The 12638-nt window shown below is 40.0% G+C and overlaps 1 protein-coding gene and 1 long non-coding RNA gene across 3 annotated transcripts; one reads left to right on the forward strand and one right to left on the reverse strand.

Moving 5' to 3' along the window:
* Nucleotides 1-144: 144 nt before the first annotated feature.
* Nucleotides 145-4276, forward strand: LOC108901568 (uncharacterized). Its single transcript, XR_001963938.2, has 3 exons — nucleotides 145-437; nucleotides 2087-2148; nucleotides 4129-4276. It is a non-coding gene; the product is annotated as an uncharacterized LOC108901568 (long non-coding RNA).
* On the reverse strand, nucleotides 1219-9742 carry egfl6 (EGF-like-domain, multiple 6). Of its 2 annotated transcripts, XM_018703087.1 has the most exons (13): nucleotides 9601-9742; nucleotides 8108-8214; nucleotides 7686-7778; nucleotides 7367-7486; nucleotides 7139-7258; nucleotides 5557-5691; nucleotides 5351-5473; nucleotides 4810-4872; nucleotides 4048-4308; nucleotides 2630-2704; nucleotides 2436-2531; nucleotides 2062-2324; nucleotides 1219-1906 (listed from the first exon to the last, which is right to left on the reverse strand). In XM_018703087.1, the coding sequence occupies exons 1-13, from the start codon at nucleotides 9672-9674 to the stop codon at nucleotides 1799-1801; spliced, it is 1638 nt and encodes a 545-aa protein (XP_018558603.1). In that variant the 5' UTR covers nucleotides 9675-9742; the 3' UTR covers nucleotides 1219-1798. The 2 variants fall into 2 exon arrangements, with proteins under 2 accessions (XP_018558603.1, XP_018558604.1); XM_018703088.1 differs by lacking the exon at nucleotides 4810-4872.
* Nucleotides 9743-12638: the final 2896 nt, after the last annotated feature.

Genomic DNA, 12638 nt, shown 5'->3' on the forward strand with positions numbered 1-12638 from the left:
AAGAGTGCTGAGGTAACGCTTCAGGCCCGTACAGCGTCTACATATTATTTTGTTAATCGGCCGGAATGGGGAAAAAATGACATTTGCACGTAAAACGAGCAGGATTTTGCGTGGCGTCTATTCGCCAACGGGTATTAGCTAACCTCAGCGTCTCCCCTTTGATAACTTTAACTAATGTTTTATTTCGTTGTGTTATTCATACACCGCCAATAGAGAGCGACATTTAGCTTGTTATCAGCCATTAGCTTGTTGTTAGTTACCATGCTCTCAGCCAACATCCCAGCAGCATACCGTTGAAACTTTAAATCTCCTAAAGACTGGATGCTGTACCTCATGGCTGCTTGTTGCATGTAACCAGATTTGCATTGAGATATCCACTGAAGGCATGAAAACATCTGCTGTCATTTTACACCACATAGTAATCCTACAATGCAGTGGTAAGTATCAACATTAAAGTGTTGGTTCTGTAGTAAAATGTCCCCTTTGACTGAAGTCTGATTAGATTTTTAAATAGGCATATTCCTTTACACATTTTATTGATATGACTGCTAGAGGAGGAACTAGTTTTAACCACTTTATGGTTAATTTGATTGTTAAATCTGGTGGTTCTCAACCTAGAGGCTAGTCTTCTCCACAGGGTCACCAGATAAGTCTCAGGGGTTGTGAGATGATTAATAAGAGAGAAAAGAAGAAACATTTCTGTGATTTTTTTAAATTATATATTGGATGGTATTTTACCAGTTGTTTTAACAATTGTTTAAATTACGTAACTGCATCTGTCAGATAAATCCTGTGAAGTAAAAAGTACATTTCCCTCTGATGCTTCAAAATGTATTGTTATTTTTACTGATGCAATACAGAGGCTAGTTGAGGGTCTGTATGAGGTCACATAGAGTGGAAATAGTTCACAATTATACTTGAATAAACTTAATTACTTTGCAACTCACAGACAGACAGTCTGGTGGCGCCAGCTAAACATGAACCATCATTCCCTCACTGTTGTCAGTTACATTGATCTTCTTTTTTTCCTTTTTGATATGAATAGCTGTATTATCATGAAGGCATGCCTTTCTTATTAAAGGTGGATGGTAATTGACTACCACATATCAAGTTTCAATTATAAAATACCAAACCTGAAGTCTATAAATTAGTTGACATGATCAAGATTAGCCACCCAGGTATAACCACACAATAAAAAAAAAGAAATGGTAGACAGAGTTAGAAAAAAAAAAGTTTTAATGAAATAGTACAGTATAGTGTGTAAGCATAATTTACAGCAGTTATGCACTGATACTTTTTTTTTATCATTTAAACTAACCAGCCTTCAAAAAGGTTATTCATCTAATATTGAATTTCAGCAATAATTCACCTAAGAATTCACATTACATGACATGGATTACTTTCAGTTAACTTCAGCAATGTACTATCACATACACAACAAAGGACTAAGCACAATACTGTTAAACATAACTAACAGACAAAGTTAGCATTTCCACCAGTTCCTGAGATCTTGGTTCTCCATATTGTAAGAGACTATTTTGAAAATCACAACATAGATGATAGGAGGATGTGTTGATGTAGCAGCATGGTGATAAAGTAAACATGCATGCACTGATTGCACATAATCTCCACTTGAGACTATGTGGCTGTATCTTTATGTGGATGTCCTGAGGCTATGCTGTGAAAGAACACTGAGAAACTCCACAATTAGGAGATCATAATATGAACAGGAAACAGGGATCTTTGACATGCGTCATTTAGAGGAGATTTTCAAATAGTTGATCTGAGGTGGAGATTGTTAATAGACTGGGCTGACATCCTCTTGACAGGGCCCTGAGGTCAGCACAACATTGTCCAGCCCTATCTCTCCTCCAACATCTGTGCCACGCTGAGCTTCAAAGATAATCTGAAAGACATTCAGTGATACCATTGTGTCTTAAGGATGTAGATTCCAGGAATAAGTAAACAGTGTAGGGGTAGTTATTATTACAGGTATTGTATTTGTTTAGAAATGGTATGGTATGTCTATAACATGTCTTGTGAATTAAGTAAGTGACTCACAGATTCTGGGGCCTCTTGTTTCCAGGCCACAGTGAGGAGCTCTGTCTGCCAGCCCTGGTCTCTGCTTCGGCTCTGCTCCCACACCGGGTAAGCATTGTTATCCAGCAGCACCCTGAGAGCACCCACATTATGTCCCACCATACGGTAGTCAAAGGTGAGGCAGAAGCTGCCCTGCTGGACGCGGTCATTGAGAAGCAACTTCAGCTTTGCCACATCATTCTGCTCCCCTAGGAGCCCACTCATAGTCATGTAGTACTCTGCACCTGAAGGAATTTGCAGCTCTTATTAGTAACTGTATCTAAATGCACAGAAGAATTCATCTTAACTAATATGTGGAAAAAATGCATTTTGCTGCATTTCCACCATTTTGTTACCGTTGTCATGGTAGGCTACACTCCAGTCCATGTCGTCTGCTTTGTCTTGGACCCACTCACATGCTCCCTGGTCAAAGTTGCAATCCATGATAAACTCTGATAAACAAGTTACAGTGAAAGGATGGGAGAACATTAGCAAATTAGTCACATAAAAAGTCATTGTAAAACAATGGCTCAGAAACAGATATGACTACCCTCTTGAACTGGTGCAATTTGGATCTCTTTGACTTCTGTGGCTGGGCCAAACACTGATTCAAAGTCCTCTGATACTGTATTTAGAGATTAAAGGGAAAAAAAATCAGTGCAAATACATAAATTTTAAGATAAATACTGCAAAGTAAATATGATAATTAGTAAATGAATAAAGATAGGCACAGCTGTATCAGGATAACACTCATGTAAAAATGTTACATAGAAGTTTTTGTCCATGAATTCCTGAGAAAATATGTGATATTTGAGGGAAAAAAAACATTCCAAAATTATACAGCAGAGAGATTTTCCCCAATGAAACAAAAGCCAGAGAGGGGCTTTTAACAAACAGGTGTAGACCTGCCCTGCTGTCACTCTTGTCTTGAGATGGAACTAGCAGCTTTAGGATACAGCGCCCCTCAAGCCTTTTAAAGCTCTTGAGGGAAACCACCCCCCTGCCAAGCAGCTTTAGACAGTCAGACGAGTGACAGCTGGGGTTATTTAACCTGCTCACCCAGAGTGGGTTTGTGTCAGAGAGGTCTAGAGTGCTGATGACAGACTTTCCTACAAGGAGTCAAGTCTGTTTGCACAACAGCTGTTTTGGGGAAAACATAATAAAAGGCTTGGGGGCTTCGTAACCTCCCTCCCTTCCTCACCCTCCTCTCAGGAGGTGGGAAGCAGGCCCGGGATGGCTTGTATCCCTGGGCTCTCACATGCCGACAGAGTAACATTCCTCCCTGGAGGTGATGGATGTCTTGGGGCCTGTCTCCTCTTGCTATCTGAGTTCTTACACAGGCTCTATGTTTCCATAAAGATTGAGATTGGTGGTGAGAGGTAACTGCGTTTATGGGGTGTTTCAGTGTGATGCATACCACTGCCCACTCTACTTTTTTTTGTAGCTTAAAGTTTTAGCTTTATCTTTTCTGTCTGTAAGTGTCTGACTCTGTTACCAGGTGTGAATGATGTGTGCTAGAAGCCCCAAAATCAATAGACTGATTGCTCCTCATTTTATATTGCTATTTTTTGCTATTTTTAACAATGCTAAAGCATGACAGGGACGTCTTGAGCAGATTCAATGTGTCTTAATATGCTGTTCACTAAAAAGAGATTTATATTTTCATGTCTGTAATATTTCAAATGTGTGTTTCTTCATTGTTAGTAACTTTCCATCAAAAGTCATATAAATCTTGGAAGAGTCTGAAGTGAACAGGGGCCCTAAGCAAAGGCTTAGACCTGACCTTCTATTTTATACTTATTTCAACTGCCTATTGGAAAATCAATAATTGTGTTCAGATGTTGCATAGGAATGAGAGCAAAATCCTCTGCAGAAACATACTGAGTTCATTTAGTCTATTTATGATTAATGCATTGCAGACCACCCAGAATAGTAGAAACAGAATTATTGCAAGTCAGCCATACTTACTGAAAACATCTCCTCTTGGACTGAGTTGGTTGTTTTCCTCTTCCTCCTCCTCCTCCTCCTCCTCCTCCTCCTCTTCCTCAGGAAATTCATCCTCTGGTCTCTCCTCTGTCTGGGCACCTATGTAGACCTCTCCATCATAGTCAAAAGGCTGCTGACGGATCCTAGGGGGTGGCGTTGGGACTGGTTCAGGGATAATGTTTTTGATGTCCTCGTCCAGCTTACCTCCCAGAATCCCAGGCCTCACTTGGGAGTCTGGGATGGCTGCAGGCAGGAAGAGGAATCGGATTAGACACATGGAACTGCAATCACGAGTGGGAAATGCAGTGTTTTACCAGGGTTCTGATGCATTTGTTGTTTGTTGTCATGCATTCTGCAGCTGCAGTTCTTGTTAATCACCTCTCTGCTGTTACTTACCAGTTCATGGATGAAATACATTACATACATACATAACATGCTAAAACAACAGATAGGAATATCCTACTCCATGCAGATGAAGCATCGCAATGACATTAACTGCACATAACTTAAACTTAAATGCACAAGCATTTTATCACATAAGTTATGCATATTAAGGGTCATGCTGAGGATTCCAGGTCTCATTTCAAGCTGTGTGTGCTGTGGACATACAACATTTGCAGCCATGAGCAATGGAGGGGAGTCGGGGGAGGTGTTCTTAAATGGAAGTAAGAGGAGGAGGTGTTTGGGGTTGCAGGGCAGGGAGTGAACAGCAGAAGCAGATTCTCAGATTCCACGCAATCTCACCATTGAGGAAATCATCTGCACTGCCCTTTTCTCCGTCCTGCGACCTCTGATAAAACGGCTTGACTACAAAAAATAAAGGCATCTTCATTTATGCTGCAGCCTCTGGCCTATACTTTTGATGCAATTTGGCTACATGAGGCTTCACCTGTTATTATCTGGGCCTGGTTCAAAGAGTAAAACACAACCTGTCTTTCCCCTTCTTCCTCAGATGTTTGGCTACCATACAGTGTTGTATTTACACAGGTGTGTTTTCAATCTGTGGCTCTCCCCTGCTAACATCTGTAAAGAAGGAATGGAGTCTGAAAGCAGGAAGCTACCCTTGGCAGGACTGCTGTTTGCTGATGTTTAAAGAGTCCAAATGAAATATGTGGCTGTAAAACTGCTCCTGACCTATCTGACTTACTACTCTCATCTGGGAAACGGCTGAGACATAAGCTTTTGTAATCTCCTGTGAATGACTTTATTTGACGAGTTTTAGCACATATTAAAAGACACTCCTAAAATGTATTAATTATTCTGTGAAACAGATCTCGGATCTCACCAGAACATTCAAAGCCATTGCCTCTGAAGCCAGACTTGCACCTGCACTTGTAGGATCCTTGAGTGTTCAGACAGACAGCATGGTGGCTGCACTTGTGGGTGCCGGCTGCACACTCATCAAGGTCTGGAATTGCAAGAAGCCTATTTGTACCTTTAGGAGCAGAACTCATCACAAATATTTCCCCTTAATAAATCTGTATACCTTACCTACACAGTCATATTTGCCGTCAACATATTTTAGATCGTAACCATCCTGGCACTTGCAGTAGTAGCTTCCGAAGGTGTTCACACATTGTCTGTTGTGTGGACAGAGGTTCTTCCCAGTAACACACTCATCAATATCTGAAGGGAAACAAAACACAGGATAAATTAAAGGGGCCTTTGAGTTTACATTTATGACCTACCTGTACACACCTGTAGCTGGTACAATATCTTTCCACAGCACTATACTACAAAAGTACATTACATTACTCTTCATTGCAAGTTTTGTACCCCTAGAATTTGCAAACTGCAATTATAGAATGCAAGAAACAGAGCGAACCTGTAAGAGTCACATGTCACATGAGGTAACATTCAGAAAATCTGTCCCCTGTTTTTACTTTATGGCATTTTTTTGCCATGGTTTATTCCTACTGCTTTGAATCTTTGACACTTCCTGCTGACTATTGCCCTGGCTGGGGTCTAGCCAACCTTGCGCTTCCTCTAATTCACATGGAGTTATCAGCTGCTGTTTGTCATCTGCCAGCAGGGAGCTTCACCATCCTGGTGCAATATGTGCATCATGAACATGATCTCTCACTGGCTTCCCACTAGCCAACACTGCTAATGCGTTTGATGTGGTGCCTAGACTGGCTGGAAGCAGTGTTTCCACTGAGTGCAGTAACTGAGCTATTGATGTTGTTTTGGATGCAACTTTGCATGAATGTTACACAGAAGGAAATGTGTACCATTAGTGATGCTTTTGAACATGATACAATGCCAGATAGTCAGCACATTACCTATTACTAATTTACCATTGTATTTTCATTCAGTCATATCATTATGTTATTTTACTTATATCTAATTACAGGAAAGCATGGTTTCACATGTTTCTATTTATAGTCAGCAACTTAAAGTCTGGGCCTGCAGCCAGTTAGGGGTCTATCATATCCAGTACAGACTGAAAGATTGCTACTCCACATTTAGCCAGGGGTTCAAATTTATATTTCAAATAGATTATAGATAGGAGAAACTATTTTAGCCTTTCATGTGGGATAGAGTGGATATGCGTTTGTCTCACGAGGGTCTATTATTGGTCTTTTTTGGTCTAATATGTCTGGATAAATAAGGTACTTTTTGAAACATTTTCAGAGTAAAAGTCTATTTCTGCTGTGTATCCAGTTTTGAGTGTGGTGGATCCAGAGTAGTCATGAAATTTTATGCTCTAAAACTATTATATTACTTCCCCTGTGTGATTGGTATGTCAGACTGGCTCTATCACAGCTCAAAAGAAATATAACTTAATTGCATCCATCTGATTTGCAAGCCAGGCATGCAAAAGCCACGCACTATAATCTTTACAGAATTGTTCCGCTATGCAAAAAATCTAAATCCAAGCCAAAGTCAGTCCGTCTTCACTCCATATTATTCCTAAGGGCTATTTCTCCATGTGATTTCTTACTCTCTGTACATCTGGCCTGATTCTAATTGTGCATTATATTTCACATCGGTTTTTCTGGCATGACCTCATATGCCTAAAAAGACATTCACTGTGTTGATAATCTGTCACTGTGTGAGTGTGGTTTCTCACCTACACAAGTCCTCTCATCTTGCCCCAGTTGGAGCCCTGCAGATGGGCAGAGGCAGCGAATCTCCCCCTGGACTTCCTCACAGCCGTACTGACAGTGTGCAAGAGAGCATGTTCTGGAATCTGAACACATGGACACAAATAAATATAAACACACTCACAAATATATAAAATCGGCAACTGTGTATTTTCACTCAAGATGTGTATGGATATAAGCAGGATGGGACTCACTGGCACAAGATCCATCAGGCATTAAGGTGTATCCATTGAGACAGTAGCACTTATAACTGCCATAAGTGTTCATGCAGCGATGTTCACAGGGACGAGGTTTCAAGCCACACTCATTCAAATCTAGAAATAAGAGTCATCTTGATTTTTTTTCACCCACAACACCTTCTTTTCTTCAAGTCTTCAAGTGTAGGTTTTGACTTATATTGAAAATAGCAGATTAAGATTTCCTTAAAAAACATACCATATAAGTAGCAAGTAATGCAAGTTTATTAGATTATCCCAGTCAGTTTGACCCTCTTCACTGACCCCAAATACTCACCTTGATTACACGTCTTTCCAGTGTATCCTGGGAAGCACTTGCATTTGTTGGGGCCAACACACTCTCCATGCTTGCATCCGTGCTCACATTGAGCTGGTAAAACATTTAACATGAAGAAAATGCCATCAGAAATATCAGTGGTTTTGAGAATGATGGACTGTAGTCAAACCACACATTCTATTATGGAGGAACGGTTTTTCAATGTAGATGGTTATTTCCTCCACATTTTTTGGGGTAGGAAAATCCCTCTCATGAAACAAATAACAATTATTCAGACCTGTGTATTGTGGCAGTGAATTTAGATTCTTCTCAAAAACCACTGTGTGCAAACTGGAATTTTAAAATACTGGTTAATATTGAGAAAAATATACTTTTATATCAAAAACTATCATTCATTATAAACCACATCAATCTGCCCTTACCCTCACACTGTCCTCTACTGTTTTTCTTCCAGCCATAGCAACACTCCAGTCTCCTGCCATAGCGACACACACCTGGTTGGTTTCCAGTAAGGACTTGTCGGTAGTGCCTTTGTAGAAGAAGAGAGGGGTAGAAGGTAAGATCTGTAATTTCACTGTCTTAGCATTATTTATAGCCCAACCAGGTAATGCACAGCACATAAAGTAGCATGTTTTGCTCTCTTTAAGCAAAATCTTATCTCAGCAATGACAATGAAACACTGCAGGCAATCTCAGGTTATTACAAATGAATGTTTATTTAGGTCCACACATCCACAAACTAATTAAGCTCTCAAGCTCCCACATGCATGCTTTTAGGCATCCACCTCTAATTAATGTTCCCTATGGTAGTGGTGTGAAGAAACAAACAACCTAAATAAAGTGTACCCTAACAGGCTCCCTTATAAAGGTAGGGCTCCCTGTGGGGCAACAGATAGTTGACAGGATGTTGGCTACAGATGGAGAAAAACACACTAATCAGATACTTCCCCTGTTGCACATTGATACCTGTTTCCTCTGTGTACCTTGATCTTCATCTGACTCTTGTTATGGGAATCAGATGAGAATCTGTGGTAAGGTTATTCTCGGTTGTTGTCAGCAAGTCAGCATTGCATTCAGAAATAACCAACAGTATCTATATCACACTGCATGTGTGTATTTATAACCTGTACCTATAACCTATAAAATGTTAATGTGCAATTTGCCACTGATTTAGTGAAAAAATAAATTCATCCCAGAATCACACATCCAAAACTAACTTCACAGCTTTCAGCATCTCTGTATCTTCCCTTCTAAGCTCAGTGTCAAGCTCTAATATCCCAGATGTTAAGGTGTTGCAGGGGCAGCATCCTAAAAGCAGCCTCGGCTCCAGTGGGACTGGAGGAATCTGAGCCTTGATAGAAATTAACCAGAATAGCTCACAGGAGAGGAACTCCTAAGTGTGACAGGTGCTCCTCAGTTATTAACAGTTGCTGTGCCACATTTAGCTGACACACTGTCATAGCTCACATAGTCCTCTGTTGGCAGCAGCAGCAGTGTGTACATACCATGAAAACAACACTTTTCCCTGTAAAGATTTAAAGCACATAATTTAGTGAAAAATAGGGGGGTTCGTGTTACTTATTAAGCTCCACTTAAAATTACAGCATGTGGAGGAAGTAGGAGTTTGTATTGGTAGTAATTCCCTTTTTGTGGCCACAGGAAGTAGGTCAAATTGCATATTAGTCAATACCATAGGTAGCATTTTTGGTTTGTTATTGGTATCAGGGTATTTCATGTTCACTGTAATGTGATAGCAACTTTAAATGACATAGAAATCTATCTGACATTATACGGGAATATCTTTTTGACTTTTAACTGGGCAAATATTCAAGTAAAGTTTACACCTGCTGCAGTTCTCTGGGTAGAAACACACCATGCAACATCAAATGCTCCGTGGCTCAACTTTTTTGACTTACCTATGGGTTTCTGCACTGCCCAAAGAGATGTAGATCAAGAGAAAAAGAGCGCTGACCAAGGTGGATGGCTGCATATCTGTGACTGTGAGCAGCCGGAGCGCTTTGTTTCCCACGGGGCTGGCTGTGGTTGCTGTGAGTTCCGACTATTGGGCTTATGCTCATTAAAATGCTTAGACAGGAACAGGTCTCAGTTGAGCCTTTACACAAAGCACGCCGGATTTCATGTATTTCCAGAGCACAAAGTCAAAGCCTCCTTCGGGGGAAAAAAAAAGTCTCTCTCACTTTCTTCAGTGCAGCCGCTACTCTCTGTGTCCCATAATTTGCTTTCTTTTCTTCCTCTCTGAAATTCCAGGGGTGGGTTGACACTCTGAAATGACACTGCACTGTGAGGGATAGGTTGTGACTTTTGGAGGTAGGAGTGTGTTTTTAAGGGGGGTGGGGATTATGTTTAGGGGTGCTCCTCTTTTGACTGAAACTCTATACAGGACTACATGAAGCTCTTCTGTGGATAACCAGAAGGAAAAATGCACAAACATCAAATAGTCTCGTTTTTATTTTGTTTCCTTTCTGAAGACATAGCTTTTTAAGCATTTGTTGTTTGACAGTCTGCCTATGCTGTGTATTTTTTGATAATTAGCTGTATCTGCCAAATGTGGAACTCAGACATGCATAGGCCTGTCATTTGCAGCTGCAGTGCTCTTTGATGTCTTGCTCACAGGTAGCACGTAAAGCTTTACTCTCTCACACATGCTAATTCCAAGTTCAGTGTTGAGCCATAAAAATGTTTAATGAGTTTTCACGCTTTCAAAGTCCGCTCCAACATCTGGTCCTGTTCCTCTGTACCCTCAGAAATGGACAGGTGATGTTTTCTGCTCGAGTGTCAGGGTTATAGTTTACATTTGTTGTTGAAATACATCTCTCATGTTATGGGTGATGGAGGTCATTTATGCACTGAATTCAGAATCTGTTTCATTTACAATTTAAATGCTTTTCCAGTGCCATACCACCAAAAGAGGCTTAAAATGATGACGTGAAAGCTGCGATGGTAATAGCTTTCAGATGAGACTGAAGTCTGCCGTTAAACACTGTAGTTTAGCTAAACAATATAAGTCTGTGATTATTTTGCCAGACATTCAGTCAGGAAGTGAAAATGTTCCACCTTGTTAAATGTTGGTTATATCTCATTTTGTTTACATAGCAAGAGGTCAGAACAAAGTCAGTCTGGACACTCCTGTTGTTGAACTCATTTGGTGCAACAATAATACACATTTGAGTTTGGTGTGGCTCTGTTCATGTGATCAGAAATGAGTGTAACATATCTGTGAGCTCACAAACACTTCTTAACAAAGCAGGGGATACACACCAATAATTAAGATGAACCTTAACTCATATTGCTGGATCCACAAGCAGAAATCCTTAATGCTAATCCAGGAGGAACCTTTAGGGGCAGGGGGTTAGGTTAGCTGAACAGTGGTGTTGGCAGAAATTGTGTAGAATCTGCTAATGCAAGAGCAAATATTCAGACAAGCCATATGCACAAAAACTGAATGTGAAATGATTGTGATCTTTTCTAACCAGAGCCAGAACCTTTCTGTAACCTTATCCAAGTTGTTTTAGTCATCCAAGTAGCCATGCTATCTTTTTGGAGCTTAGTTGGTCATATGGCTCCCAGTGGCTCTTCCATTTGGACCACCTAGTTGTTTGAGTTAGATTCACAAAATTCAATCACACCGATGCTATACCTACAATGTCAAATTGTCTCCCATGCAAAAGATTATTATATGTAGTATATGTATTATCATGTAGTTAAATTTATTGACCCGACTGGAAAAGCTTTCAAAAGAAAAAAGATGGATGTATTTAACAAAACAGCCTAACTTTTACAAGATCATGTCAACAGCTTTTTGAAGCTTTTTATTGTTTTAAGAGATACACAGGCAGTGTTATTTTCCAGTGGATTACTCAGGAGTAACATTGTGCTGAATTCCTCCATGACAGTTATTGGGCTAATTTTGGTTTACAACATATATTACGGAGCATAATGGAATGATAATCTAGGAGAGGAAAATAAGAGCTTTGTATTGTTAAAAGAAAAAAAATGTAGTGTTGTTGTTTTCTGTTGTGAGAGTTGGGCTCTAACCCACAGTATTGCATTGTGGTATTGGTATTATGTACTACAGCTTATATTCTATATACTAATAACCGTCACGTATAATAGCTTTTCCTTAACCATTAGTCCTTGTTTCATTCGATGCATGATATCTTTACCAGCTCTGGCAATCCTCGGAAGAGCACAGAATACACAATACCACACACACACACACACATACACACATACACACATACACATCCCTGTCCATTTCTAGTTTCCAACCTGACTCTGTTTGACTGACATGTCAAACATGTGGGTCATGCATACTATACATTAGAGCTGTATACTTGGTGCTGCCATGTGGACGGTGTGTGCAGGTTCTGTGTAGTGGATGAACCTAATGAAGCCATTACTGTCACAACAACAGCACCCTCATCTGTCCAGGAGAAAGCCCTGGCATTTAGACCATGACTGAAACTTTAGCCAAACAGGCTTTTGGGCTTCAGTTAGCAGGTATTAGTTAAAAAAATATATTTTGCATGAGTGAACAACACAAGGATTGCTTAATTTATGGTATAAGTTTTAAAATACATTGTGCTGTTGGTGGTACAGCATGTTTATACTATTCAGACTTTACAAAGACCTAACTCATTTCTCTTGGCTTTTAGTGCTAGTATTTACAAAATGTTTATTTTTAACAATACAGGCATATATTGTTATTATTTAGTATTGGTGTCATATACATTTTGCCTACATATATGCCATATACATTGTGCCTAGTACAAATAAATTCTCCCTTAAGGATCATAAAGATCAGGTAAGCTTTCTTCCAGGAGAGGGAGACATAGTTCAGCACTTGGCAATAATAAGGCTCCAAGGTGTAGACAAAAGGCTGTGTGTTCACCTTCATTCTTTCATGACTGTGTATCTCATTTTATTGGTTTGT

This window comes from Lates calcarifer, linkage group LG1, assembly GCF_001640805.2.
Source record: "Lates calcarifer isolate ASB-BC8 linkage group LG1, TLL_Latcal_v3, whole genome shotgun sequence".
NCBI lineage: Eukaryota > Metazoa > Chordata > Actinopteri > Centropomidae > Lates > Lates calcarifer.